The sequence below is a fragment of the Carassius auratus genome, chromosome 40 (genome assembly GCF_003368295.1).
Source record: "Carassius auratus strain Wakin chromosome 40, ASM336829v1, whole genome shotgun sequence".
Classification (NCBI taxonomy): domain Eukaryota; kingdom Metazoa; phylum Chordata; class Actinopteri; order Cypriniformes; family Cyprinidae; genus Carassius; species Carassius auratus.
In genome coordinates, this window is record NC_039282.1 from 6,182,542 (window position 1) to 6,210,134 (window position 27,593).

At 36.9% G+C, this 27,593-nt stretch overlaps 1 protein-coding gene across 2 annotated transcripts; it reads right to left on the reverse strand.

The window, feature by feature from the left end:
- Positions 1 to 763: 763 nt before the first annotated feature.
- exoc3l2b (exocyst complex component 3-like 2b) lies at positions 764 to 27,395 on the reverse strand. 2 transcript variants are annotated; one of them, XM_026226251.1, is made up of 13 exons: positions 27,204 to 27,395; positions 18,930 to 19,412; positions 16,175 to 16,392; positions 9,721 to 10,375; positions 8,282 to 8,396; positions 7,793 to 7,903; positions 7,240 to 7,340; positions 6,515 to 6,628; positions 6,301 to 6,436; positions 5,734 to 5,856; positions 5,159 to 5,314; positions 3,483 to 3,604; positions 764 to 2,474 (listed from the first exon to the last, which is right to left on the reverse strand). In XM_026226251.1, the coding sequence occupies exons 2-13, from the start codon at positions 19,388 to 19,390 to the stop codon at positions 2,195 to 2,197; spliced, it is 2,592 nt and encodes an 863-aa protein (XP_026082036.1). In that variant the 5' UTR covers positions 19,391 to 19,412; positions 27,204 to 27,395; the 3' UTR covers positions 764 to 2,194. The 2 variants fall into 2 exon arrangements, with proteins under 2 accessions (XP_026082036.1, XP_026082035.1); XM_026226250.1 differs by lacking the exon at positions 27,204 to 27,395 and adding an exon at positions 23,277 to 23,433.
- Between the last annotated feature and the right edge of the window lie 198 nt (positions 27,396 to 27,593).

A 27,593-nucleotide genomic window follows, 5' to 3' on the forward strand; every position in this document is an offset into this window, starting at 1 on the left:
TATAGCGAAATAGCTAGTACAAACTGTTTCAATTAAATGAATGATCGCAGTATAGCTTAAGGTTTAAATAGATGCCTACTGCAGATGTTCAATAAAACAGAACAAATAAATAACAAAGACATACCATTCTCTAAAATCTGATTGACTACTGTGCTCTTCAATGTTACGGTGTTATAAATCATATTAAGTGTGTCTCCAGTTCTTGCGCATGCGTCTTTGCTTCGGTTTGGACTTTTGCTCAGCACCAAGGACAGCGGCGACCAAAAACACGCGGAGCCTAGATGATGATGATGATGATGACGTGAGGGTCGATGTGACGTCAAAGTCAACGAATCACAGCAACACACAAGCTCCCAGTGTATCTGACTTACTGTTGTAGTCAGTGGAAGATTTTCTCATGGTGCTGTATTTAACACACACACACACGTTTGTTTTTTGTGAAAAGTGGGGACATCCCATAGACTTAATGGTTTTTATACTGTACAAACTGTATATTCTATGGCCCTACACCAACCCTACCCCTAACCCTAACCCTCACAGGAAACTTTGTGCATTTTTACTTTCTCAAAACAAAAAATCTCATTCTGTATGGTTTATAAGCTTTTTGAAAAATGTGGACATGGGTCATGTCCTCATAAGTCACCCTCTCCTTGTAATACCTGTGTCATACTCATGTAATTATACAAAGTTGTGTCCTGATATGTCACATAAACAAGAGCACACACACACACACACACACACAGACAAAATAAAGGCTGAAAAATCTGATCCTCTGTCATTTATTCATATATGGTTTAATATATATACACTGTAAAATATTATATTCCTATAACCAAAAAAGCAGTTTACGTCAAAGTCTTAAGTCTTTCATATGTAGAGTACCCTAAAGTTTACTGAAATTTTCTTTCTTTTCAAAGGCGCTCGCACAGCAACATATACAGACTCATCAAACATATGCTGAAAACACAAGACGGATGAAAAATGTTTTTTTTTGGAAGACAAACTAAATAAATGCAGAATCCTTAAATGTTTGAAAAGTTTCGTCCATCAGGATTTTAGGTAAACAAACCAAAACTTCTATGGCAGTACATTGAGCACAGTGTCTCTAAAGTGATACAATTATTCATGAATTTTCACTAATTTGATTTGGTTGTAGTTATTTGTCGTTGGATTGGTTTCCATTATTGTGGTTTTATCAGTATTTATTACTGATCAATGAAATTACTGGTGTAATAAATAAGTCTTGCAATACATAAATATTCCCTCTTGATTTTTTTCACAGGTAAATCTGAGTGATAAAAAAAAAAAATCTTTCAAGACAAGATGATAGAAGACTGGACCACAAATGATCCATTTAAATGTGATAAAAAAGCTTACAGATAATTGCAGTTGCATAGTACCTTAAAATCAGTCTTCAGTCATGTGCAACTAAAACAAAACATAAAAAAAACAATTTCATAACTATCAATTACTGTCACAAAAGTCAGGAAGATAAATGGTATGATTAAAAAAACATCAATCCCAAAACCAATAAGTGTTTTGATCAGTAGTTATATATATTTTTACAATGTGCACTCGGACCCCTGCAACTTAAGATCATAAAAGACATTTCTTAAGGATGGTTGCACTATATATTCATACAATAACACACATCAATGCCAGAAATAAAATATATATAGTGGCCCCAAAGATTGTTTGGACGTTTCTAGATACACAGAATGTATGAGTTCCATTGCATTAGGCATGAAATGAGGCTAGACCTTTTCACAGAAGTCTTTTTGACATTTTTGCAATGCCTTTTAATAACCAACTGGTCCTGAAACTATTTATTGAGAGACATATAAACACTAACATTTTACAACCACAAAATGTTCTGTTAAATGTTTTTCTTGAAAAGTGTGCTTTTAAAATGAGCTTTTTATTAATATAATAATTTCTATATTTTTTTTATATTTAGTTTTTTGAATGCAAAGACATTCATTTTCGGTGCCACTGTATTTCACAAGCCTTTGAAATTAGTTAGTTGTGCAAAAACAGTTGTAGTGATGCCAACTGTAGTGTCATTTTCTCAGTTTTCTCAGATGTTCCTACTTGTCCTTATGATATGACAATGGCACATGCAAACATTTAAGAAACAAATGCTGTGCTGATGGACATTGCTCCAGTGCTCCATGAGTGCTCCACCTGAGATGGTTTACAGCATGTCTTCCTGGTTTTCCCTGGTTGGAGTCCTTCTGCGTCGGAACCGCATGCTGGAGAAGAGAGACGAGGCGGTGAGGGCGACACGGCTCAGGCCTACATTTAGACAGTGCACTTCTGACGTCACTGGCACCTCAGCGAAGAGAGCCCTGTCACGGGACACCCGCATGACGCTGTCACTGTTCTCGATGTCCTTCACTATATTCAAGATCTCTTGCCTTTCTGTTTGTCGGGTCATCCCCCGGATATTGAGCATGGCAGAAACATGCTTCCTCCTTCCAAACACAAGAAAGATTCATGTATGAAGCATATTGTCATATTAACAATAAATGTACAGTGTAAGAATACATGGCTAAATAAGTAAAATATTGCTTTAATTAAACAGAACAGTAATATGACTTCATGGTGAGTGGTCAGTACTGACACCATACTGAAACAGATTGATTTGATTTGATTGTCTAAAGTACAAGCCTAGTTTTTTTTACAGAAAATATTTTTTGGTTTTCATAACTTTGAATATTTTTCTAAACAGAAAGCTTTTCAAATACAAAGAAAAAAAGGTTATGTTTTAAACTAGAGCTTTAATTTGAAGTTTATTCTATAGATTTGGCAAACTGTAAAAGGAATATATAAAAAAGACAAAGTTAAGGTCAAAACTGCTAAAAGTGGCAGTAAAGATATTTAAAAAAAAAAAAAAAAACACGGTGCAAAGAATCCTCATTTAAAGTTGGCTCCTGATCATTCAGAGTTTCCCAAGATCATAAAATGTGTGAAGATATATACAGTGGATTGGAAAGATTCCAAATGTTCACCGTTTTAAAACCCAAAGGTGTTGCTAATGCTAAACAATGGAGCCTGCAGCACATCTGGGTCACGTATTTGAAGTTTCAGGCTTTTTTTTAGCACACATTCCATAAACGAGAGTTTCCTCTGGATTCTGCAGCCGTATAGGGCTCTTTATTAGGAGACTGCCCTCTCTAGGTTAAACCATGGAGCTTTAGGTCAGGCCCTGGCAGGATGCCTGTGTTTTTGCTTTGTCTTTGCGAGGATCCAGAGCTGGACAACTGTACACCTTTCATGCGAATCTAGGCTAACCAAACAGTCTCCCATAAAAATCAGGAAACCTAAAAGGTCTTGTTTGCTTTTACAAGCCCCTCGTTTGCTGTCAAACAGAAGGAGCATGTTTTGTCAGATGACCTGAGATCTCTGCTTTTTGAACTCGATCGTATCAGGGGCTACAAGGTGTCCCGGCTGAGCGGCACGCTGTCCCTCAAGACACTCACCGTATGTCAGGGAATTCCCGTACCAGGATGCCAACTTCCATTTGGATGGAGGGAGTGTCTTCCAAGAGAATGATCTCCGATAAGTGAGGAATAGCGCTGTCGAGCCATGAGGCGGAGGATTCCTGGATGGGGGCAAACAAAGATAGCATCAGATCTGTCACTGGATCCACAGAATCCTTCATATGCCGAAACCGATCAGCAACTGGAATTTCTATCAGCAGATGAACGTTCAGATTAAACACAACTGTCTGGTGCTATAGACTTTTTCCAAAAGTGCATTGTACAATGACTTCTGTCACACAGCCAAAGACCACAGGATCCAAATGACTCCAACATACAATTAGAAAAGGCTATTTTTACCCTTGTCTCTGGAAAAATAAAAACCTAGAGGATTAGGAGCACATGTTGTTCCAATTGAGGGTAAATATCTGTATGCCCACGACACCGAGGCGGTTCTTCCTGACTCCCAGTTTGACCTTAAAGGCAAGTCATGACTTCAAAGGCCCGGGCCAGGACATTCTTCCATAAACAAAGGCATCCTGTTGTCCACCGAGGTGACAAACGGATGTTTTAACTGAAGCAAGGGGCGGACGCTGCACAGGGGAAAGGAGCGTTTGGGTGGGTCACAGAGATGCCCTTTGGAGCCAAGGGCCTGTTTGGCCATCTGCCTCCGTGCCCGCTCCAGACGTGCCCATTCTTCAGAATCTCTTTTGTTTTGAAAGTTGTCGGCTGTAGACGGGTTTTAAGTGATTAAAAACAGGACATGGCATTTTGGCAAGTGGGATGAATCTGGGAATAAGGATTTCATGAGAAAAATATATTTGCCAAACAAATAAAAATTAAATGAGGTAATACTTTAAATTTACATTGTCCCTTGTTACAGTGTAATTATACATTTAAGTGCTGATTAATATCAATTAACTTACTATGTGGTTAGGGTTAGGAGTTGGTTTAGAGTTGCATGTAAGTAAGCATGGTTTAGAATTATTAATAAGTACATGTAACGTGTAACAAGGACACCATAAAATAAAGTGTTACCTAAAATAATTCAGAAAACAGTAAAAAAAAAAAAAACTTTACATTTCCTAAATGTCCAGTAATTTTCCATGTTACAGTAATATATTAGGTGGTTAATTTTGTTTCACACGTTTGTGATTAAACAGGAAATCATAATAACATAAGAGCAGATGAAATTCAAAATGTTTTTTTTACTCTGCTGATCACACTCAAATATATTTAATTTACCAGTACTAGCATATTTTATAATAATATCATAATTTATAGCATATATCTTGCTGATAGCAGGGTTGTTATTGTTAAATAAAAATAAACAAAAATTAAAAAATTTGCCTTGGAAAGTAACTGAAATAAGTTTCAGTTAAAGCACTAATATTAGTTAAATCTTAAAGCAAAATCCGAAAAAATTCAAATAAAAACCGAAAAATATACAAATAAAAGCTACATCCGAAATATTAATAAAAATATAAAAACTTACATTCTTTTAACAGAACAGGGCTGGCTTTCACAAAAGCAGTTATTGTCCCAAGCTCCGTCATATCCAATAGAGTTCAATGGAACTTGCGACCACAGTTACCTATCGATGCTTTTGGGAAATGCACCCCAGTTCAGCAGCAGATAACGGATAATCAGCAGGATCTTTCAGATAAGTGACTCACCAACTCTTTGAAGAGTGTTTTGAGGTGCTTTCCTTCATCACGAAGGCGGCCAGCCATTCTCTTCCTCATTTTGAGTGATGTGCAGATGATTCTGCCCCTCATGATGGCCCGCACATATTCAGTCATCACACGCCGGTGCACCTCCCCAACCAGGACCTGGGAGCACACAGGAAATCAGAGGTTTCTCTCACATTAATCCCAACATGATCATATTTGAAAGAGAAACATCTTATTTCACCCTGAAGAGTTTATTTTGGGATTATGCCTGACTGTCTGCACATCATCTACTCTATTATACGGCTAAATCGACAATTAGACACACAGGTTATTTGGGCTGAAATTGTTTTATGTAAAAAGAAAAGGCTGAGAGAGCTATATAGATTTTAGCAGTAATTGTACAAAAATATTTGATCACAGAATTGTAATGAACCAATACGAATTTTAAAGGCTGTGTAGATACAAGGATTAAAGAATCAAAATGTACTTGACAAAGCATTTTTAAGAATCGTTTATTATATTAATTTGCAGATTGCAGATTGAGGGAGGAAATTCATGTCACTGGCATCTTAGTTTACCTCATAAGGTGGCTTGTCCATCTTGCAAAACTTCTTGAAGTGCTCTTTTATGAACGCCTCGATTTGCTCAAAAGGTTCAGTGTTGCTCAGCCATTTCCGTTTAATCAGCTTATCAAAGAAGGGCTATGTGAAATCAGACAGAATTGATTAGAAATGACATACACAGTACACACTAGACTAAAATGTACTATATTTGCCCTCACCAGGATGTGAGGGCTTTCGTTTTTTTTAGAGACAAGCGAGAGCGGCTAACTTCCTGTTAGAGCCCCATCTTGGAAAAAAAAGGATGCAGCGAAACTATGTGGCCCTTGAGAGCTGGTAATGCCAATCTGTACAGCAGACACTGAATACTGTTTGGCGTCAGGCCAAAAACATCTAGTGTTTTTCACATAGCGCTGCTATTTTAGTGTCTCAGAGACAGAGTAGCTGTGCAAAACAACATCCTTGAGAACGGCCCATAGGGGAAATGCTGATAAGATATTCTTTATATTCTTGGACAGCCTGACAAACATGTGCGTGTGTACATGTCTATGTGATGAAGTGTGGGGTGATCTGTGGCAGCCTCACCCTGATATGTTCAAAAAGTCTGTCGCTCAGAACTCTCACACTCAGGTTGACTGTCCTGTCCAGAGCTGTGTTGGCTCTACGAATCGAGTCCTCGCTGGTCGAAGGGTCACACTGGCCGCAACGCTCCACAAAGCTCCTAAACACACCAGTTTATATTACAAAAACACTAAAATAATTTAAAATCATATAAATAAAGTACTTTGAGAAAGCCTACCTGAAAGGTGGACAGCAGTTGACAAGCGCGATTGTTTTTGTGATGTAACCTTCTTCATTTTCTCCACAGGTGTTTACGAGCATCTCATGGAACATCTCCACCTTTCGCTGAAAACTGCAGCAAAAGGATGGCATGATAGTCTGACACATTTCTTTGGGAATTATCCAACTAAAGATATGGAATATATTTATCTAATAAATGAAAAAAGCATTTCTTTAGTCATTTACGGCATTACAAAGGGTTGGTCATTGATGGGTTATAATTTGGCCACCTATCTTGGAGCCCCATATAGGGTCCAAGATACAGAAAAACAGTAATATTAATATATAAATATATAATATATAATATATAATAATATGTGAAATAATATTCAAATTAAAAGTACATTTTATAAGTTATTTATTCCTGTGATGACAAAGCTGATTTTGCAGCATCATTACTCCAGTCTTCAGGGTCACATGATCCCCCAGAAATCATTCTAATATGCAAACAGCTGAAAAAAATAGGAAACCAGCTAAATATTTGCTAATAAATGCTTAATGTTTTAGAAACTGTGATATTTTTCTTTGATGATGAACACAAAGTGCCATATGTAGTTGAAATAAATAATGTCTTGTAACTGTAAAAGTATTAAGTGTCACTTTTGATCAACTGAATGCATCCTCGCTGAATAAAAGTATTCATTTTGGCGCGTCAGTGTCACATTTCAAGTATCACTTTCCCACCTGTACAGGAAATCTGCCAGTCCGTTGAGACTGCATTGAGCAACCCGTGAGCCCAAATCTCTGTTTACGGCTGCAGATCTCTCAAGGTCTTCTTGTAGACTCTACAATCAAAAAGCATAATTCCTCAATTTAGTCTGGAAATATCTTGCTCAATAATCTTAACAAAGTGACTACTTTCTGGAATATATTTGCTTAGTTTCATTCATGACCACTAGGGTGCAATACAGAGTCTGCAAAAACAATGTGCTGTAATGGAAACATGCGCACGATGGGAAATGTTTATTTATTTTAGCTCCAGCTAGGAGACGATTTTCTTGTTACACGGAGGTGCACGGATAACATTCGACATGTCTTATGTTTTTTTGGTTCTATCAACAAACTCAGTCTAAAACCTGATTCAAATATTGCAGACGGCCAGGAACAGTGGGCTATTATACACAAAATCAGTACTGAGAAAATGGATTTAAAGTAACATGTGATGTCACAATATGTCTAGCACAATATCCTGTTTGATTTTAATGGGCATAAATGGTGCATGTGTCCATGCGCTGACCTGAATAACAGTGCAAGCCAGAGGTAACTGATACTCTTCGACATTCAGGGTGTCCAGCCATCTCTTTTCCTCCTCCTCCAAAACCTGAGACAGCTCATTGGTCACTTTCCCCTGGAAAACACAACATCTCAACAGCTCATTAAAAGCGGCCTTGCTGTGACAGGGGACGGCAATATTGGCACCAGTATTCGGTATGTTCGAAGTTATCATGCATGACATTGTTTTAGACTAATGTCACTATTTTCAGGATGAGCTAAATGATTAGTAAAAGCCCAAACATTCATGTTGCTTAATGAATGAAGGGGAAACCTATTGACCTATTGTGTAGTGTTCAATGTCGACAGGAAAACCGTTCTTTGACCCCAAAATGCCGCAGTCTAATTGACCGTGCAGGTTGCAGTGACCAGCCATCTCTCTGAGTGGACAGGATGTGCTGTTGTTCAATGTACACAGAAAATGGGGATGAAGTTTGGGGATTTGGGTTCTTACCCTGACTGAGTTGAGGCAGTCGAGCTGGAGTTTTTCCACCGTCTCTGCCGGCAGCAGTGGGCCGAGCTGCGAGAGGTTAATGGGTGCTGTTATGGTGACTGTTCCAAGGACATCTCTGCGGCAACAACAGGAAGAGCAAATCACAAACCGAGTCTGGACTTCACTCATAAGGAAACACTGAATTATGAAGGAACAGGAATGGGAAGGTACAAGAGTGGCTTTCACCTCCTCATATCAACCAGAAGCTATTTATAACAATCAGTTTTAGGGTTGCTGTTGCTGTATGTGGACTGACAACTGGATACAGTCATTAATAATTAATACAAAATACAAAACAGGCCATTGCTGATGTACATTGCAACCGGATTTTCTTTTTATATCGTTCAGAATTTATGGAAAGATAAAAAAAAAAAGACAACTGCTTATGTTGCTGTATTTGATTAAAAATACAATAAAACCGTAATACCGAAATATTATTACAATTTAAAATAACTGTTATCTATATTAAAATGTAATTTATTTCTGTGATGAAAAGCTACGTTTTTAGCATCATTACTCATGATCATTTAGAAATCATTCTAATATGTGACCCTGGACCACAAAACCAGTTTTAAGTCGCTGGGATATATTTGTAGCAATAGCCAAAAATATATTGTATGGGTCAAAATTATTGATTTTTCTTTTATGTCAAAAATAATTAGGATATTAAGTAAAGATCTTCTTGCATGAAGATATTTTTTTTTAATTTCCTACTGTAAATACGTTAAATCTTAATTTTTGATTAGTAATTTATGAGATTTTCTCAATATTTAGATTTTTTTGCATCCTCAGATTTAAAATTTTCAAATAGTTGTGTTTCTGCCAAATATTGTCCCATCCTAACAAGCCATACATTAATATACAGTGTATTTATTCAGCTTTCATGTGATGTATAAATCACAATTTCAAAAAACTGGCCCTTATGACTGGTTTTGTGGTCCAGGGTCACATATAATGATTTGATGCTCAAGAAAATTTTTTTACTTACTGTCATCAATTTTGAAAACAGCTGCTAAACAACAGCTTTTTTTTTTTTAATGAAAACTGTAATACATTTCTTAGTTAAAAATAACACAATTTATATATTTTAAAAAAAATTATTTTGAAACAATATAAATGTCTTTACTGTCGCTTTTGATCAACTGAATTCATCCTTGATGAATAAAGTATTAATTTCTTCAAAAACAAACCCCAATTGTTTCTCTCTAAATGAAAAAAATTAATAAAACAATTGTTGTCTTTCAAAAATTATGGCTTCAGAAAACTTAATAAGGACCACTTTTAAAGTATGATTTTTGAACTTGATAACCCCCGGTCACGGTTTGGTTTCTTTTTTCTAACACAGCTTTTGAATCACATTGTTTTGAGTGAACGATCCTAGTCAAACTGCTGGTGTTTACCTGTTGTAAATGTTGTAGAGCCAGTCTAGTAAAGAGTATATGTCAGTGATTTGCAGATCTCCATTAGTGATAGATTGGAGACGACGGGTAACAGCCTGATGGTAGCTCTCTGTGTACACTTGGAAGGAGTCGTATTCTACAGGATATACAGACACCACATTACGCCGAGCCGCTCCGAGGTCCTCCACCATACGCACTCTTAGCTTATCCAGATAGGCTGCGAGCTCGCCTGCCAGTGCTTCTTCATGCTGGGGTAGGTTTGCATCAGCCAACTCGACTACTGCCTCCCTCCAGCGTTTCTTGAACTCCCTCGGCCTTGGGCCTCCTGGAGCAGCTCCTTCACTCTGAGCCCAGTCTCGATCGGCTTGCTCCTCCTGCTGGAGCACCTGCACCACCAGGCCCAGGTTGGGCCCGGCGGTGGGGCAACGCAGAGCTTCCCTCACCACGTCCCACAACTCTTTCTGCAGGGCCTCGTACAGCAGCTCCACATCTTTGGCTTTGCGCCGACTGCTGTCTTTGCTGCTGGGGCTGCTAAAATCCTCAGTGCCACCCGCTGTTGGGGATTCAGCCTCTCTACACTCCTGCTCCAGTTCCAGAATGTGAGTGTCAGCCAAAAACAAATCTCTTTTTGTCACCAACTGCAGGATTTCCAATACTGACAAAACAAAGAAAAAGAGGTTATCCATTAGTCACACAGCAGAGACAGAATACTGAATTCTTTCATTGTTTAGTCACCCTCATGTTCAAACTATATGCTCATATGTTTTCTATGAAACTGCATTTTCTTTACAGTAAATGTGCATTTCTATAACTTTTTCCATAATTAAATTTTTTGAAATGATTGCACTTCTGCATTATTCTTCTGATTGTCTTCTTTAAATATTTAATCACAATTAAAGCACAAAATTCATGATCATGACAGGCCTAGCCATAGAACAATTACTTTAAACTTTGAACTCATACACCTGAAATTTATAAATCGTCCCCTTGGAATTATAAGGTTCTATCTGACATTTCTGTCAAAATTGAGTTATTCCCATATTGTTATTCTGTGACAACATATTTACATTATGTTATAGATTTTTTTTTATGTTGTATACATTATGGGATTTTTATTAAAAAAAAACCAATAAGGTTCTATCAACACAGTTATATGGAATGCAAAAACTTTGAAGCTCATTATCTCAAAACTACTCGGAATGCAGATAGAACCTTATAATTCCAAGGGGATGAAATTTAACTTAACTTAAAGCTCTTTTTGAATCTGGGATCTGGACCATGCTCTAATCTAATCACCAATGATAATTCTGTTAAATAAAAACTAAAAGAGCAAAATAATTTAGTTTGAACTCGCATGTGTGTGTATGTATAAAATCATAAAGTGCGAGTTTTAAAGGTAGTTTGCTGAGGCTTTAAATAACTAATATATATATATATATATATATATAGTTATTTATCAAACTACCTTTAAGACGAGGCAAAACAAAATGGCATTATCCCAAAAAATTTCCTTGTCCATTAAATCATGAGAACTTGAACCTGAGGACCACTGTAATTAGCTTAGGATAAGATGGATGTATATGGGAACATTATTTTGGCCATTCAATAAAGTTCTTCAAAATTCCCCCATTAGAAGATTTTATGCCATTAAACCTACAACATAAATGCAGTATATCTTCCAGATGGTCAAAAGGACTGCCAATGCACTCTGCTGGCTATAGTTTATAATGATCTCACTTGTGTTTCTTACATGTAGCAGCACTTTTTGACATTCCTAAGAAATCTTTGAAGAAGCAGACAGGCCCTCACTGAGGTCAGCGCTCACACCCATCCTTCATTATATCCCTTCATTTCCTTTGGGATGAACACATTTACTTGGGCTAACAAATTGATCCGATTACTGGTGATAGATTTTGACAAGCTTCAAGTATGGAAAGGAAAGTCACGAAGTCTACAAGTTCATCTACTGAAAAGACTAGCCGAGCTGGTCATCATGTTGTGTAACGGATACAGGTGCCCAGCATGTTATGTCCCCAAGAGGGTTCTTAACTAGCTTAACCAGTAAAAATATACGTATATATCATTCATATTACATATTAACACAGTGAATATTATATACTGGTGACATATTTGATCAAAAACACAGTAAAAACAGCAATGTTTTGAAATTTTCAATCTATTCCTGTGGTGCCAAGCTGAATTCAGTCATTACTTCAGTCTTCAGTGTCACATGATCTTTCAGATATCACTCTAATATGCTGATTTGCTGTTAAAGAAAAACTTTTTTTAAACATTGAAAACAGATTTTGTGTGCTTAATATTTTGTGTGAAAGGTGATACACTATACAGGGTGAGTACAATAAAAAAAAAACTGTAACTAGAAATAAATTGCAATAATATAGTATAAAGTACATTTTTACAGTTTTTTTTTTCTTTTTCTTTTTTCAAATAAATGTTATGCCACAACAGACCCCACAACCTTCTCAAGCGTCTCGCATAATAACAGCCCGAGTGTGCCAGTCCATCGGAAGGAGATCTAAATATAAAATACAATACCGGCATGGTTATTACTAACACAGACGGGGGTCAAGCTGGAAAAATCCCTGTTAAAACTTAAGAGTCATTTCCTCTGCAACTCATTCACGTGAAAAGTCCTCCACCCAAGGACAACATGTCACTGTATCATCTCGCTGACTTTGAGACCGGACTACTGATGTTCATACCTGGAGGAAGAAAAAGTTGACCTTGTAGACTTCAGTCTGAGAGGAAGAGTTAAAGAACTGGATTCCTTTTAACTGATAAATGAGAATATTAATAAAAGTGGCCATGCCCCAGAGGAAGTTGAATACAAATGGGAATAACAGGAATTGGAATTTACTGCATTGCAATTCAGAGAAATTCAGCAGGTAATGGCATTCTGGGCAATGAACTGTTTGTTTACCCTTGTGCATGAATCAATCTGTTTGTACGGCTCATAAAACCTGTGACTTTTGCAAACTTTTTAACTGTAAAACAAAGTTTAGTGTTATATAAAATATACTTATATATTGAAACTTACATTGAAATATTAAAAATACCATCCTAACACTTGAACAGTACTGATATATATATATATATGCACTTGTGTAGAATGATAGACATTACTATTGGAAAAGCAATGATCCAGAAGTTGAAATCCACGTAGTTTAAATGGTTTTATCCCACAGTCATTAAAATGCACTGAGCTGTACAGTGGACAACACTAGCTCTTTGTTTCCACAGAGTTTCACGCACTAAATTCATGGTGCTGAGCATACTTCACTTAAGCATGGACATGTCACCACCCTTCCTTAATGAAAACCACAGGGATTGAAGTATTGCCTTTTAAGGGCACATTTGGCACATACGCTACACAAATACCACCACTCCAACTTCCAAGAGGACATAACACTGTTTGCTTTTGGCTGATGATTTAAACTCGACTGAAAAGATCTGACTAAGCAAGATATCCTCTAACAGAGCTCCAACACACCTGCACAACCAACACCTCTCAATCAGCCGTTACAAGGAAAAGATTAGCCTTGATTCTAGGAATGTAATGCAATATGATCTGTTCTTCGTTGTGCCACAGGTTCGGGACTATTTTCCATTAACCCTCTGTGTTTCAGAGTTAAAACCCTCCTGTCAAGCCGAAGCACAAGAAACCGAAGAACTTGAGGAATAGCAGCCCACAGAAACTCCTGTTCTCATTTATTTGATTCATTTCCCCTATTTAATGCTCAGCGTGTGCAGTATAGACATATTTTCCCCAGAATTGAAATATTTAATAAATGGAGGATGATTGTATTTCCTGCCTCTCGAGCAACACTGAGCCCGTCCTGAAGGAATTCCACATGCTAAAATTTTGTTTAAACATCCAGGTCAAGTGAGATGAAGTGGCTTCCAAGTGACAACTGGTCTCGCCTGCCACTGGAGACCTAAAGGTTGCAAAAATGACTTCATGATCCTTCTCAGGATCGATCGGTCCTACTCCCTTTCTTAATTTATTGGACATGGCCAACATCGATAGAACAAACCTAAATTGGACCATTTGGAAAATGCAAACTCCACCTTACTCTAAGTGCTACCCTGCCCTCACTTAATGTTGGTTTATTTGAGATGCCTTAACAAATCCTCCTGCCAAATGTTGGACAATAGCTGGATGAGGTGGAAGTGTTGGCTATTCCTTTCACGGGTGACTGCCAATTTGCAAGAAGGAATATTTGCTTTCATAAATGGGAATGCATTGACTGCAAACATTCCACTCAAGATACGGATTCCATGGTGGCCATGACAGAATGGTTCTCAGCTGTCGTTATGGCTTATGGTTGGATGTTGCGGATTGTAATTTGGAAAGCTCTGGAAATCATTCTCTAGGACGAGGGGTAAACGCCCTTCTATATGGTTTCTTTATCAAATCAGTTAGATGTCATCTTACACTCTGCCAATCCCTAAGACAACTATATTCTTTCAGTCTTGGTAAATACCAGCAACCCGAACGCAGCATAGACCTTGCTCTCTTAACACACAACAAAACAACGAGTTTAAGTTGCAACATGCTTGGTATACCGAGAACATGTTTTTTTTCATTATATTGTTGTGACATCATCGAAAGGATGGTACTGTTGTAAAAAAAAAAAAAAAGCCTAGATTACTACCCTTGGTGGAACTGTATATAAAATATCCTATATTTGCTGTATACTGTATACAGTGGGGCCTGTTGGCAAGGCAATGGGATTGAGAATGCTTTGTCAACTCCTACTAAAGTGAAATCAGATTCTGGCAGCAGAAGCTGACATTTAAAAATTTGAAACACCCTCCACAAACAGCATTCCCCGACCTGTTCTTTGCTCCATTTTCTGGATTTTCTTGCATGTGCAGCGAACAAGGCATGTGTGGCATTACAAGTTATCTGAAGCGCAACTTATGTCCCATATATTCTTTTAATGCATCATTGTGAAGATGTTTGATAGCATTCTTCAAAAAGGCTCTCGATCTGTGAGTTAAATCATTAAAGCCACTCAGGAATGTGGGGCCACTTGAGAACAGCTGGGTGGATGGTGCAATGCTTTCTTTTGTCACAACACTTATGTCTGCAAAATAAATGAGAAGTAGGCCTATCATTTAAGCTCATACAGAAGAACTCTCCTGGAATACTTAAGAAACTAAAAAGCAGACTAAACTAAGAAAAACGTGTTCACTGTTGGAATGTTGTAGTGGCATCTGATCAACGCATCAACATAAATGCTATTCACCCACTCTCTTCAGCTGAGAGTTACTGAACGATTAACTTGTAAACCCGCATGACTGTTGCGAGAGGTCACCAGAAGGTTTCCCGTCAACATAATGTGGCTAAATACACAAATAAAAAGTGTTTTTTGTGCTGTGTCAGCTGCGACATGCAAACCAGCAAGAATCACTAACCCTGTCCCCCCTGCTGGAACAAAGCAAAGACATGACCAAACATGACACTGTGGGGCACATTCAGTTCCCCTTTGCTCGGATTCCTCTTTTATCATGTTCCATGCTTCATTTACACAAGGGGAAGAGATTGATGGTTTTAAATTTGACAGCCCTTTAGCCTGTATGGTGAAAACAACAGAAAAGTCTTGAAAATCAGCTAAAATGCATGCCGCTCTGAGAGGCATGTTCCCCAGTTATCAATCTTTCTGCAAAATTTAGTTCCAACTCTAATCAAAGACACATGAACATGCTAATCAGAGTCTTGCTTAAAATGATTGTGTAATTATGTAAGAGCAATTGTGTAAGAGTAGGGCTGAAAAGAAATTCTTCTAGGTTGAACACCACTAAACTCTGTTGACTGTTTAACAAATGCACAAACAAGCAACCACTTACAACTGAAGATATGTTTGCAAGCAGCCCTGGCCTGTAATTCTAGCAAGTGGTATTGTTACTGTAGGTTGACGGTCCTAATCTGATCCTTCATTAACATGCTTTTTGCTTGTTTTCTTGAACCAACAGAGCCTGCAAGTTGTTGCTGGTTTTGAACCTTATCTCTCCTTGTCTTTCAGTAAAACGCCTGAAACCTGAGCATGAAATCATGTGCAAATTCCTGCCTTTCATGTACTACGCTCATGCAGGACAAGCTTATCAATCAACCTCTGGTACAGTGCAGCTGTGGTCAAAAGTTTAGGAACAACCATTAAAGATAGTTTTATAATTGCATATAATCCCTTGTTTATTAATGCTTTCACAGTTATGGAGACTTTAGAGTTTCTAGAAGGGCAATACATTTAGGCTTCAAAAGTATAGTCATAAATACTGTATTACAATTACAAAACAACTGTTAAATAAAAAACAGCTAAACTGCCAATGAATGTTTACTTAATGTTATGTACCGTGAGGAATATGAGTCTATGAGTTGCAGAATGGTTACTCTACAAATGCACAGCTTCATATTCAGTTGACTTATTACCTGAGAGTGGCTCCCTGGGTTTGACCTCGGGCACCTCCTCCACCGGCTCCTCCTCAGGCCCCTGAGATGAGTGGTCCTGCATGGACTCCCTCTTCATCTTGCCCTTGCCCACCATCTTCATGAAGGAGAGTCTGCGACTGGTAGAGTCGGCATCAGTTTCTGAGCACAGGTCACCATTGGTAAAGCTCTCCACGCGATCTTTGCACTTTCCAGCCATTCTATAGAAAGGAGAAAGGTGATGAGGAGAAGTCTGTTGAGAACAGTGTCTTTTCTACTAGTGGCCACAAATGTAACTGCAAAATTACCTCCTATTTGCAATAAATCAGCACATAAAAAAACATTGGGATTCAAGTTATTAGTCCTAAAATGTTTATCTCACTATTTTTCTTTCTCATCTTAGTGCTTTTCAGCTGCCTTTTTTCCCATAAGTATAAGTCTTTTTTGAGGAGCTTATATAACATATAACATGCATTTAAATCTCATTAAAATGAGCCAATCTTCAGACAAATCTTCTGCTGTGAGTTGCATGTCTTTTCTGCACAAATACTGGCCATAGAAACACAGATGAAGAAAACAACACAGTCCACTAAAGGAAAGACACTGGTCTTAGTTTGTCTGCATCTTGCCAACAACAACTGACTTAAAATATTGTAGAGAATGTAGAAAAACTGAGAAGATGTACATAAAAGATGGGAAAAGCACTGACAATATCTGCAAATGATGTTAAAAGAGGTAAAACTGTGAAAAGACTCGATGCAAGGAAGTGCTTTCGTTTGATGTGTGCTGTGTTAAGTGGATAAACAAAGGGAACAACAGCATGTTTGTTTATCTTCAGAAAGTGATCGGAAACGACAGAGCAGCTGCTGTGTGTTCTTCTGCGGACTGCAGTCATAGTGTTGTGTGCAGTGTTGGGAAAGTTCACTTTCTCATGAACTAGTTCAAAGTTAAATTCACAAATTTTATAATGAACTAGTTCAGTTTAATAGTTCAAACTACAAAATTTTGAACTAAGTTCACTAAGTTCACAGTTCCAAAAATGAACTAGTTCATCGTTCTTTTTTTCCATATGTTGCTGCGCCATATGTTGCTGCGAGCTATTATTATTTTTTTTATTATTGCAACAGCCCATATAGAATCACAGACAGCAATTATTTTATCAGTTTTAACAATGAAGCTATGTGTCAGATTTCATCTTCATATCCAATTTTTAATCCTTATCCAACCAGGGTTTACATTAGCATTGAGGGGACAGCATTTCCCCATTGTTGCTTTAATGCTTTGTCTCCCATTCTCACCGCCCTTGTCAAAAACACATTATTTTTTATTAAAACACATATTTTTAAATGATCCTACGCCTTCTTGCTACATTTGCACTTTTTTGATGACGCGTCACGCATGCGGCGTACGGCGCTGCGACACTGGTGGCTGGTGTTGCCAGATTGGGTGTTTTTCCGCTACATATTAAGACCCGTTTACGGTGTGTTTTAGCCGGGTTTTCGCTTGGAAGGCTCTATAGAAATCTGGCACCCTATTGAACGAAGTTAACCTGAGAGAGCGTGCCGTTCACAGACACCCGAATGAACGAGTTGACAGTAACATTCATCAGGCATTAATACAGCACGGTCAGTTCACGGTCGCCCAAAATATGAACTATATGAACTAATATGAACTATCGTTCAATGAAGCGTTCAGGCACAACACTGGCTGTGTGTCACCCTCAGGAATGAAAATGTGACCAATGAGAGAAACCAGATAATACTCAAGAACACTAACCTAACAAATGAGAGAGAACAGCTAAGAAATAGACATCTAACTCTTGGTAAAGTTTCTTTAGTCTATGTAGTTATTTGCTATCTACCTTCCTAACATATTTGCAAGCTAAATGTGTCCAGTTTCTGTTCTGTTCTTAGCTGACTTAGCTGTTCTAACAGCTCTTTTATGCTGCTTGATATTGTAAACTGGTATTTCTTACCATATTATTTTAATGTACTGCTGTAATTATAAACAAGCTGGTCAGTAGTGAAAATTATTTTACCGCTTATACTACACTATGTTATTTTTATTCTATTCTATATCGAACATTCACAGATTAGTTCCACCGTTGGATACATTAAGATTTATTTGAGAAAAGTTGGAGGAATATAAAAGTATTGCTTTAAAGATACTGATAATATATACAGAATTAATATATTTTACATATATATTCATAAATACTCAAGCAACTGAGGAGTGCAGGGAGACTTGATTACACCATTTGTAGTATATATATATATATATATATATATATATATATATATATATATATATATATATATATATATAGACCATGACCATGAAGCACTAAAAATGGTGTAATCAATCATATATATATATCAATCATATATACAATTGTTTGTGTGTGTGTGATGCATTTTCAAGTTAAAGTGATAGTTCACCCCAAAATTAAAATTCTGTCATCAGTTACTCACCCTCATGTCACTCCAAAGCCATAAGAATTTGGTTAATCTCTAAAACTTTTGATTAAGGCACTTGATTCATATGAATTTGCTATACAATGCTTTCATAACCTTGTTGGATTGTCTATTTTGAGTGAACTATCCCTTTAAAGGTCTATTGTTGGACTGCATTTATGCCACTCCCAAACAGTTGTTAAGAGTTTGTGTAGAAACACCTTGAAGTAATGAACTCATTAATCAACCATTAAGGAATCATTAAGAGGAATTGGAACTTTTAAATTCTTTGCAGCCCATAATACCTAAGTAAGCTCCCTTCTGAACTCCGTCTGCCCTTCTTCTTCCTCTGCATGGGTGAGGCTGAACCTATAGAGCCGTGTGGGGAGGGGGTGTCCTTTCCTTTGCTCCTGCCAGACATGCGCAAGTTCTTGCCCAGTTTGCCCAGGGTCTTGAGGGGAGAGACTCCTTTCATGCGTTCCAGGGTGCCTTTGATGGAGGCTCCTTTCCCTGATCCTCCACGCCGCACCTCATTAGCCTCATTTTCATCTTCCTCATCCTCAAACGGGTTTCTGTCCCGGGGCACACGCCCATCCAGAAGTGAGCCTCCATTGCTTCTGGGCCAGTCCTCATCTGAGCCAGGCTCCTTAAATGGACTGAGGTTAAGACTCATTTTTCTGAGGATGAACTCACTATGTGTAGTCGACAAATCCACGCTAAACCTGCCTCCGTTCAGCCGAGACGGGAGGTTCTTAAGGACTGGCATGTTTGCGCTGGGAGGATGTATGCTGGAAGAGAGATAAAACAGTTAAATGCATTTCTATCAGCATCACCACTACCAGTATGAACTGTTCATCCATTACAGATCTAATCTTCAGGAAATTACTACCACACAGGCCAGTACACTGGCACTTTTACTTTTTAGGAAAACAGTCCTTGGTTTTTTCCAGTTTACAACACATCTGAAATTACATAGTACAATGCACATAGAAATAAAAGAGCGCAATATCAACACAATATCAGCATTGAAAACAGTATTACATAACAGAGATAACAGATCCGACAGTTTAAAAATAAAAGATTAATGATTTTATGATAGGTAGAATCAGAAGCACACCCTTTGGTTAATACTGAAGAGAACATTTGATGTTGCAAGGGTCATCAAATATTTGTTATACTCAATGGGAAGAAAAATGACACGTACAGCCCTCTGAATGAGAACATCCATTTATTCTGGCTAGAATAAGCCACCCAAGACTTATATCTGACACTTTATTTCACGACACAACTCATCTTGTGTAAATAAACAAAAGGAGGCTTCAACTTGATGAACTGAGTCTATTTCAAGAAAACATATTTGCCTCTTTCAAAGGATTCTAGGCTAGAATAGCCCTCTTGGATATTTATGGCTATAGTAACAAAAGGGGATAGGAACAGCGCTGAATCACTTCCGTTTTGCTAATTTGTGTGTGTGTGTGTGTATACGAAGGGATGATACTTAATGAATGATTAACTTTGGATTAACAGTCATCTACCTGGCTTCCTTGTGATATAAAAATGACATTCTGCAATTTTAAAAATAATTCACAAAAAAAAAATATATATATTATATTACCAATATGTATCTGAGATTAAAGTCAAATTGCATACAGTAGCCTGTAGACCAATTTCACTGTGTAACAGCAAACAAGCTTTACATTCCTATAGAGGGTCTATTGTTTGTGGCTTCCTAAATAATTATGTCTGCATGATTTTTCCATATGGGTCACCTACCATTCAGGGCTTATTCTTTCATGATCATTCACACTGGAAGACATGAGTTAGGCCATGAAAGTCTTTCATTGTATGCACAAAAAACAAAACAAAAAAAACACTGAAACATTTGTGTTGTTCAGAAGAATGAAAGTCACACAGGTTTAGAATGGCATTATAGTAATATAATAGTAATAAAAGTAATAAAGTGCTTATAGTAATGATGAGAGATGTTTCATTTTTTTTACCTGACTTGTCACTTGATCACTGAATCACCAGTGGGATTTAATTATTAAACAAGAAGGGAATTTACACAGCAAATGGAGTGAATGAGGAGAAAGTACTGTAAGTTACGCAACCGCTCAAGTGTTCATTTATGCTTAAACTGTTTAACAGGGGATTTACAAGTTGAGTTAATAAGAAAAATGTGACTGAAATGTCTTACGGCATTTGAAGTTCTATTGCAGATCATCATCCTCTCTCAAAAAAATCTCTGAAACTCCAGCTCTAATTATAAACCTTACACTGGAGCCAACATGGAACCTCGGGTTAGATCATTGGGTAAGATATAAAAGCCATACTACCGCTTTCCCAGACCAACTCCTCTTCCTGTCTCATTCAGGTAGGGGACAAAAGGGACAGGTCCCCCTGCATTACAGCCAATGGCAGTGGCATTATCTAATAAGTGGATAACTGGATAAATTCAAGAAGAAATCAGACAAGTAATCTATATGTCACTGTAAAAACATATTGGCAGCTGTGATTGTCCGAAATTCACTATAGAAAATACAGTGACAATGTTTCAGGTATTATGGGATGGCATCTTGGTGCCTCTACAGTATGTTTTTTCAACAGACAAAGACTAGATATTAACTATAATAAAATGCAATGAACATTAACTAAATAGATAATGTAACACAAAACACTCTAATGTACATTTGTGATAACATAAGAAATTTAATAAAATATAATCAGATTTGATGTGCCACACCGGGACTTCAGGGAATGCTTTTTTACAGTTTTTCAACGATGTAGTATTTTACAGTACAATTACATATTATGTGATAATAAAAGAACAATTCACAGCTGACAAGATGGGGTTGTAATAAAAATTGGCTGTCTATGCAGTAGAAACATTTTTTTTTAATCAGTGCTACATAACTAAAGTAAACAGAGAAAAAGGACTGTGGTGAAAAAAGGTAGGAAAACTTCAATGACCATAATGCACTGGGCTCGAACAGACTATCGATGAACCGGGGTTACAAAAGTTCTGAATTATGATCTATGGTTTTCACAAAAACCATCAAGCTGTCAAAAGTCTGACGGATGACCCATATTGAGACTTCAGTGGATGGGAAAAATATACACATTGTTAATTTACTTATATACTACAGAGACTGTAAAAATACAAAGCTGGTTGAAAACTGACATTTTAAACCATTTACAGTTTTTTTCATTGTATGTGATAAGTAACAGTTGACCAATTAATGGGATTTACTGCATTTTAACAGTTCATTTCCCCCCCGGACTATATTTTATATTATTGTTTGTATTTTTTGATTAGGGTCAATGATGCTTTGGATGCCAAAATACTGAAATCTTGTGAAATCTAAAACACATAAGCTTAGTCTCACTGTTTGCACCATAATCCTCCTCATCTGCATCTACCATTTCAAAATGATAAGGAGCCACAGACTGCAGTGCCAGCACGGTTCAAAGTCTACAGCAGGGCTGGGCTACACTCAAACAGAGGGAGGACTGCTCTTAATATGTGACAGGCAGAGGCACTGCTTCTGTTATAGCTTTGGGTTTCAGGCTCTGGTTAAAGGAAAAGCACTGGAATGTTGGAGAAAGCCAAAGACAACCTCCCAATGACTTTCCCCAAGGTGAAGTTTCAATGCTCCTGAAGTCATGGGGTAATGCACGCATGTGAAATAGAAATTTAGAGAACTGTTTATAGCCTATATGTTTTAATTAGATAGATAGATAGATAGATAGATAGATAGATAGATAGATAGATAGATAGATAGATAGATAGATAGATAGATAGATAGATAGATAGATAGATAGATAGATAGATTTTAGTTTGCGTGTCATTGAAGCCATAACAGTGATTGAGGACGGTGTTAAAAGGGTCCCTCATGCCATCATTCATCACCATTATATTATGAACTCGAAACAAGCACATCATTATAAGAGTACCACAAGGTCAGATTACTTGTTTTGACGCAACCAACATTAGCAAATCTTAGTCGTCCATCTTGACATTGGAGTATGCCCCGCTATAAAGGCTTGTGCTTTTCCAGGATATATTATCTTTCTCTTGGGAGTAAATCTTTAACTGTACACCAGGAGAACAAAGTTAGCCTACCTCATGACATCTTCTGTGAATGAGGATGGAATGTTTCGTTTTTAAAAAACGGGAAGGCTAAACATTTTACTTAATAAGCAGAAAGAGAAAAGTATTAAGTCAGCTACTTTTAAAATCAGCCAAAGTAGGTTTTTTTTTTTTTTGACAAGGTTGAAAAATAATATATATATAGATGTGTAAATGAGGATTTAATTCAATTGTATTCAGTTTAGTGCATATGTTCATATGAGATATTTATATTATATGTTTTAGTAGCTATATTTATAAGTATCACGCCTCCTATTCCCCTCTAATTCATCGTTTTTTAAAGAAATATTCAACTTAGACTTAAGAATAAAATCCGCCAACATTTCATTTATTTAACACAGTTATGATCAAAGTTGTGAACAATAAAAACTGCAGCGTTATTACACGCGGTGAAGTTTTCCCAGAGTTTAACATGGTTATAAATTACACGAGAGCTCATTGAACTCTACAGGTCCAGTGAAATTAAACAATTTATAATAACAAACGGAAAATAAAAACTTACAGAGTCCATGTCGATCGATCTTCATGTCAGGAACCAGAAGTAAAAAAATATTTGAATGAAATAATGAGATGTTTATTCAATTATCGAGGAAATTCACCCACGCCAGCAGAGTAAAACAGAGCAAGTGATGTGGAGCTGTGCTGGTAGCGCTTCTGCTTTAGTTCGTGGGCAGGACTAAGAGAAAACACACATTCATCCGCGAGCACACAAGAGCAGTAAACTACTGAATTAATTTAAAATGATAATAATAAATTACTAATAAATAAATAAAATGTTATTTAAACAATTTAAGAATGTACAAAAAAAATATAGTAATAAATCGCATTTATCTATTGAAATTAAATGAAATCAGCAAAATTAAAATTGTTAATTAAAAAGACTTTAAATGAAAAAACATTTTTTATTAATTAAAAATGTATTACTATTAGAGTATTGTTGTTGTTGTTTTAAATATATTTTAAGAACATTTACAGTAAAATATTTACATGGAGTTAGTGTGTGTGTGTAAATGTGTGTGTGTGCGTGCGTGCGTGTGTGTTTGTTTGTTTAGATAGTTTGAAATCTTCGTACTGTATTCATGTATTTAGGATATCCTTCATTAAAGTTATTTAAAGGTATATGTGATTTATTTAAAGGGCCATGGGTCATTAAAATTTATCTGTAACCTCACCGCTTTTTTCCCCTCTCGATTAACATTTTTATATTTCACAAAACAGGCAGCACACGTGCCAAGGAGAAGTCAGACAATTTGTATCCTTTTGTCTGAACAAAAGAAATGGCTCTGTAGTGTGTCTTGGAGGTCACATTGCAACTGAACAAGGCCTGAATAAAAGAAACTATGCTTATTGGAGGAGTGTGAGCTTCTCCAAACATTTGTTGTCTTAAGCATCTTGGCAGCCCATTGAGTATTATGAAATCTGTTTCCTTCAACAATATGATGAACAGTACAGAATAGCTTATTCGCTGATGCATAAACAAAGGATTGCAATGTCACGCCTCCAATGAGTCTCAGGGACTCTTGTGCAGGTCACAAACTTGGCATGGCTATTTAACTTGTATTTATTTTTTTAAAAATGAGAGCGCTGACCAGTTGGCCTGATCAAATGAGCGGAATTACAAGATTTACATATTGTACTTTCAGGCTTCAAAAAGGTCAAGCATTTGTCTTCTTTTTTGCTTTTGCAGCTCACTTATCTTCATGGATGCACTTTCTCATGTCCTTGACCTTGTATTTGTCTCTGCTAATTATGCAATTATTAGATGCATCATTTTTCAGCTGAAACTGAACGAGGACATCACATACTTATTCCTGTTGATTGGGCAAAACCAGGAAAGGAAAGCACAACTGGCGCCACATCTAAGACGAGCACTAAATAAAGAGACACTGTATAAAGAGAAGCTGCAAACTGGGGTGAATTCTTGGCTCGGGGAGCAGGAAATAGCATCAAATAACATTAACTTTGTCATTGTTGTGTGTGTTTGCTGGTGCATCCTTTGCTCCTCTTCTGCCTACGATGTTCACCTTGGCGAAGTTTCAAATATTTCTCATCAAGTGATCCAAAAGGACAATCTGGCCCATGTTTTTATTTGGCCACATTTTGTGTTTTTCAGATGTAAAATGTTTTTTAAACAAGATTTTTACCCCCTTTGTGAGGGATTCTCTTTCTAAAATCTAATATCAAATGTTTGTAAATCATTTATAAAGGACCATATACTAGTAAAAATACAGTTATCATAAATATGTGTAAAATTTTTAATTTCTATTATTTAGTATTTATTCTATAATTTATCTCTTATTATTTTATATCTAAATATAAAAAACATTATGAAAAATAATTTTATGCAATTTATTTATTTAAAACATCAGATCATAAAGTATTTATTTATTTATAAAATATAATTTATAAAGACCCATTTATACTGGTAAAATACACTTGTTATAAATATGTATGAAGTATTTTGCATAAAATATTTACTTTTTATAATTTATTATTTCTGCTATTATGTACAGTTAGTAATGCATATTTGTGCATTTATTTATTTATTTTAAGTGTATACCTTTACATTATAAAAATTTAATAATTTAATAATAATCATAAGTATCTAATCTAATCTAATCTAGTGTTAAAAAATTATTTTAATGGCATAGTTCACAATATTTTTGAATCTGCAAAACCTGTTTATTTAAATGAGACTAAATATTTATTTATTTCATTATAAATAGTGAAAAATATTTTATATCATTTACATTAATTTAAAATGCGTTTAAATAAAGACATTACTGCTGTTTTTAAATGTCTGTCCATTGCTGCATGTGAAGTCCTACTGTCATTACATTAAAACACACTATTGTTGGTTCCTCTTCCAAAGTGGTGTGTTCACATCCCTGTTTGTCACTACTATTATGCAACTTCTTGCTGGCACCTTAGTGAAGGGTCAGCGGGGGATGGTCCAATCAGAGACTGCCTGCATCCTGCAGTGCTGCTCCATATGGACCACAGGAAAAGCCCTCTGCATCTGTGCTGAGAGAAGTGCTCTATGTCATATCACTACAACAGCAGCCCTGGCCACAGCGAGCAATCAGCCACAGCCTTATTGACACACTCCAGTGTGGTGGATGCCAGGAGAGGAACCGGGGTTATCCTTTATAGGGCCCATTTTAGCTGGTAGCATCCTGATTCCGTTTCGCTGGAGTGTGGGCATCTGCAAGCGGGAATGGACTGGATGGACGTCACAAGTGTAACCTTTTACATTGAGCAGGTCAGGTTAAAGCTAATTTGAGAGGTTTGTGGGGGAAGATATCAGTCAGCATGTGAGGAAAGATTGATTATGGCATGGCTTTGTCAATGGTTTTATGGTTGTTATTGCAGTACATGTGTTTTCTGTCATCAGCATTGTCTGTTTACTCTTGGCACAGGTGTTTTTCTTCTCTCAACTTACAGTGTATTACTTTTTTTATCTGGTTTTGTTATATAATGAATGTTAAGAATGATTATTATAGTATGGTGTTGTACATTAAATGTAAGTGTTTTTATCATTTTAATTAAGATATACCAAATAGAATTTTTTTTTGTATATGACATAATATTACCTGGAAGTTTGCTGATGCCCCCTGGTGGGCCCCGGCCCCCAACTGAGAATCACCTTTCTATGGCAAATTAATTTGTGAACTAGCAGAAACTATTCAAATAAGGCAGATGCATATGTGGAAACAAACAAATAAACAAATCCCATCCTATCCAACGAATCAAAAGAGAACGAAACTACACAAGGTTAAAGAACACATTCGCCAGACTAAAAAAAACACTTATTATTCAAATAAATTCAGACTTCTTTTGTTGTTTATTTAAGAAAAACAAAAACATGGTTTCCCGTCATTTAAATGCAAATTAATTTTGCACATTGTTAGGCCTATGCAATTCAAGGTAACATGAAAACATTTTTGACAGTTTGATTTTGGGGATTTTTGTTTTTTTGTTGTTTAGAATTTTTAGTATCAGTTAAGTGCCCACATGATGCTCAAAGTCAAATCTGAAGGGAAATTACAAAGTCTGGTATCTTTGACTTCAGTCCACTGAGCCGAGACGTCCAGAGCAAGTGATTTAATAAGAATCAGTACATGACACATGTGAACATCAGGACATAGACAATGCTAAATAAATCAAGACGTATTTAGTCATATTCCTCAATCATAAAGATCAAAACAGCTTTCCAGTTTTGTTAATACAAGAAGGGAATGAAAAGACTGAAGTATACTTGACATTAATGTAATACATTGGCACTGAGACATCAGAAAAACCTTCTTCACCCAAGAGAAGGAGGTGAACCCCACGCCATTTAAACTACTGCCTCCACTTGTCATTTCAGCAATTTTGAACCTCTGAAAAGTCAGAAAGCCCCGTCAAACCAGAAAAACGTTCTTCTTACCTTGTCTGGCAGTGAAGCGTTGGTAAATCCCTAAAAGACTCAGAGCGGGGACATCCCAGTGTCCCAGAGGTTTTGTATCTGTGTATGTTTGTCTGTTAGTTTGTCAGACAGTTACTGTAAGTGTCCAACTCAGAGAGTAGCTAACTATACATGTGCAGCCGTCCAACTGAAAGTGTGTCCGAAGCCCGGGCAAGCTATGGTCGCTTCCTGAGTTGTTTTGGAGCGCAAAAGACGATGCTTTTTCCTCAGGAAGCCGGCCATCCCCTTTCCTTTCCACCAGCTCTGAGCTTCCCCCACCACCTTTTAAGCCTCTGGGATCATGGGCACTATGACTCCATTAATTACTCTGTTTATTTCTTTATTGACTGGCATGGATATGTGTTCTTCTGA

Coding starts and splice junctions, on each gene's coding strand:
- exoc3l2b (XM_026226251.1), bottom strand. CDS start 19,390: ATGCCAGTCCTTAAGAACCTCCCGTCTCGGCTGAACGGAGGCAGGTTT. Junction 10,376..16,174: donor ACCCAGGGAGCCACTCTCAG/GTAATAAGTCAA, acceptor TTGTTTTGTCAG/TATTGGAAATCCTGCAGTTG. Junction 7,904..8,281: donor ACTGCCTCAACTCAGTCAGG/GTAAGAACCCAA, acceptor TGTGTTTTCCAG/GGGAAAGTGACCAATGAGCT.